Here is a 3,289-nt window from a genome sequence, read left to right on the forward strand (position 1 = left end):
CTATTCCTAGAGGCTAAGTTACTTGGGCTTCAAGCTCATATGGAACAAGCATTGATTGGCCTTAATGAGAAGATCTATTCCGTGAATGTTCATGTTTTTTCCTGGGAGTTCTCTAAAAGTAGTGGAGCTCAACATGAAATGGGAGGAGATGGTCCAGTGATGTTTCCAAGACGACATGGTCATTGCAGATTATCAAGCTTCTGGTTGGTCTTTTATAGTAGTATCAAACTCTATTTATCCATGTTGCTATGTAAATTTCTTTTGATACTTGGGTACTTTTGTCAAGTATATATTCATTTTGTTTTCCTTATAGGGAGGATTGTAGCCTTAGAGGTTACAATTTTGTTGTTAGGAATGTTGATTTTATCTTATGTCAAAATATTGAAGCATTGTGTAAGGGTTTGGGCCCATAATATAACTTTATTAATATAAAATCCCTAAAATGTACCAATTTTGTGCCCTAAGGAATCCCACTCCACATTGAACATTTTCTCCAAGATGGGAGTTGTACACACACCCCATTATGTTTTTCAAAATATTTGGTGAATTACAATAACATTTTTGTTGTGATTTCATTGGAGTATTCAAACTACTATTGTGGCTATTCTGAGTAGTTCTAAGTGATAAATGTTGTAATTAAAAATATTGTTGAAACTGGTTCCCACCCTTTCCTTGGTAATTAATTATGTTGCAATGTTTTGACGGAGTCACAAACCTACAAATTTTTGAACATTTCAATATTGATTTGGTCTAACATTGGTATCAAAATGTTTATTTAAGACCCTACCTTAATCATAAGAAATTCAACAAGATTTGTGTCCCTTTTGGAGCATAAGTCAATTCAGTATATACTGCACTTAGATTTGTAATTTCGTGAAGCTCTGTAAACAAGTTAGAAACAACGTACTCCTATAATACCTCATCATAGTGGGATTGAAACCATAAAAATGACATATCCTTTCGATTTGAGTTGAAACTTGTCAATAGCCCTATAGAGAAGAATTTTTGATAGCAACGAATCTCACGGAGCTTGACTTGGCTTCTACTGGCAAGTGTTTGAAGAATAAATAAAATATGTTTACAACTATGCGATCTTTCTTAAAGAAAGATTGCCTCAGCACCATGGCCCTTTCGTAACCATATTTGCAGCTTAAATACTTAGCACTTTATCTGTCCTAGAACATATCCGAGAAATGTGCATTAAATTGTCAAGAATTAGAATTCAATGATATTATTGCGTGGATCAACGTGTGTGTGAGAGAAGATTTGATGCATGGGCATGTATAAATAGATAAGCACTACAATAAACATTGTGTTGGAAGCAACCGGTATTGGCATGAGCACGACTACATTCATGCTCTCATCCATGACTCTCTCAAAGCCTTTTATCGCTTATAGACCACCCTTCCGAGTTAAGGGAATTTAATACATTCAATTTATATGTTGGGTATATTGATTTGTTAAGGGAAATATTTTATATATTCCACATTATATGATAAGAATAGTGGGCCCCATATAAATATTTTACTTTAGTCATGCAAGAATAGGGTTGGGTTTGTTGGTTAGTCATGCAAGCTCGCTTTGTGAGGCTTTTCTTCACTGCAAACCCAACCGTGTGTCCATGTATCGCGAGTCTTCCTTCCAAAAGGACCAAAGTAGATTCCCTCCCTCCCTTTATCAAACGTTAACATTACATTTATTATTTCTATTGCTCACCACACAGCATCAAACATTTCTACTTTTCTGTTCGCCACACAGAATCTTGGCACATCAAATTACAATTTCGCACCTTGGCACATCAGCATTCGTTGGTGGGTACAAAATAATTGCGTAAAGCATCCCCGAAATTAGTGCGCTGTGGACACGTGGCATAGATTCGGAAAAAGCCCTATATAACGATGACCTTGGCTTCCACTCCTCCACACCACCTACAGCGCCATTTCGTCTTTCGTATTTTTGTAGTATTTGCTTGCCTTTGCCTTTGCCTTCACCTTGTTCAGGCGTGAGAATGGCTTCAGCTGTGCAATGTGCCGCCCTGAGCAGCCGCCGCGAGCTTGAGAACGTGTTCCGCAAGTTCGACACCAACGGCGACGGCAAAATATCCACGTCGGAACTGAGTTCCCTGATTACGTTGGCGGAGATTGAAGGGGTGATGAAGGAGGTGGACTCCAACAAAGACGGCTTCATCAACTTCGACGAGTTCGTGGAGGCCAACTCCAAGAACCTCAATGCCGCCCGTCTCATGCGAGACTCCGCTTCAGCTGTGCAATGTGCCGCCCTGCCCGGCCGTCTGGAGCTGGAGGACGTGTTCCGCAAGTTCGACACCAACGGGGACGGCAAAATATCGAAATCGGAACTGAGCGCCATCCTCAAGTGCAGCGCAACGGAGGAGGAAATTGATGGGGTGATGAAGGACGTGGACTCTAACAAAGACTGCTTCATCAGCTTCGACGAGTTCGTGGCCGCCAACGCCAACGACCTCAATGCCGCCCGTCTCATGCGAGGCCTGGCTTCAGCTAATTGACGCCCACGCCGCCCCCTCTAATTAATAAATAAATAATCACTATCACCTCACCTCTCAGCGCTTAACTCTATCATTATATGAGGGCTTAATGGATGTACTCTTTCTTTTTCTGCTATCCTACTTAGTTTTAAATATATGCACACATATTTAAAATAACTAGTCTTCATGCGGTCCACTATCCCTAATCTTTTTACTTACTTACGTTGTGATTTGAGAAAAAATTATCATTTAAAATAACTACACACTTATCTTTTTATTTTTACTTACGTTGTTGTGGTTGGAAAAATCATTTACAACATCATATTCTTCTGTGTGTTAAAGGAACCAATATGATTATGGGAAATCACCCTAAAGCAATGACAGCAAGTAACTCATTTTAGTTTAATTTGTATGAAAGAAAGCAACTCATAGTTTATGTGTAGATTTTTAAACAAGTAGTACTTTATTAAACTCTCTTGTTTTATCACCAATTTAGCTAAAATCATAAGGGCTCTTAAAAGGCATTATTTTCTTCCAAACAAATGACAACAATACAAAAGCTCCTCCTAAGATAAGTGAATACTATAATAATTCCTCTAAATTTTGAGGGAAAAGAAACAACCCTTTTAATTAATAAGCCACTTCCATACATTATCTCTTATTCAACATACAATATCTTATCTTTTCAATTTAAGGAAAGCAATAAAATGACCTAGAAGGAGAGGAGTCAATTTCTCAATGGATTTTTACTACAAAGTCTTCATAGCAACTTCCCATTCTAGGAGA

The 3,289-nt window shown here is 38.4% G+C and overlaps 1 protein-coding gene across 1 annotated transcript; it reads left to right on the forward strand.

The window, feature by feature from the left end:
• The first annotated feature begins 1,938 nt into the window (after window positions 1-1,938).
• LOC149250856 (uncharacterized) lies at window positions 1,939-2,661 on the forward strand. Its single transcript, XM_089456486.1, has one exon. It carries the CDS (start codon window positions 2,009-2,011, stop codon window positions 2,522-2,524), a length of 516 nt encoding a protein of 171 aa, XP_089312612.1. The 5' UTR covers window positions 1,939-2,008; the 3' UTR covers window positions 2,525-2,661.
• The last annotated feature ends 628 nt before the right edge of the window (window positions 2,662-3,289 follow it).

This window comes from Pinus tabuliformis, chromosome 7 (genome assembly GCF_031772625.1).
Source record: "Pinus tabuliformis cultivar Carrire ecotype Pingquan chromosome 7, CPIR1, whole genome shotgun sequence".
NCBI classification, from domain to species: Eukaryota; Viridiplantae; Streptophyta; class Pinopsida; order Pinales; family Pinaceae; genus Pinus; species Pinus tabuliformis.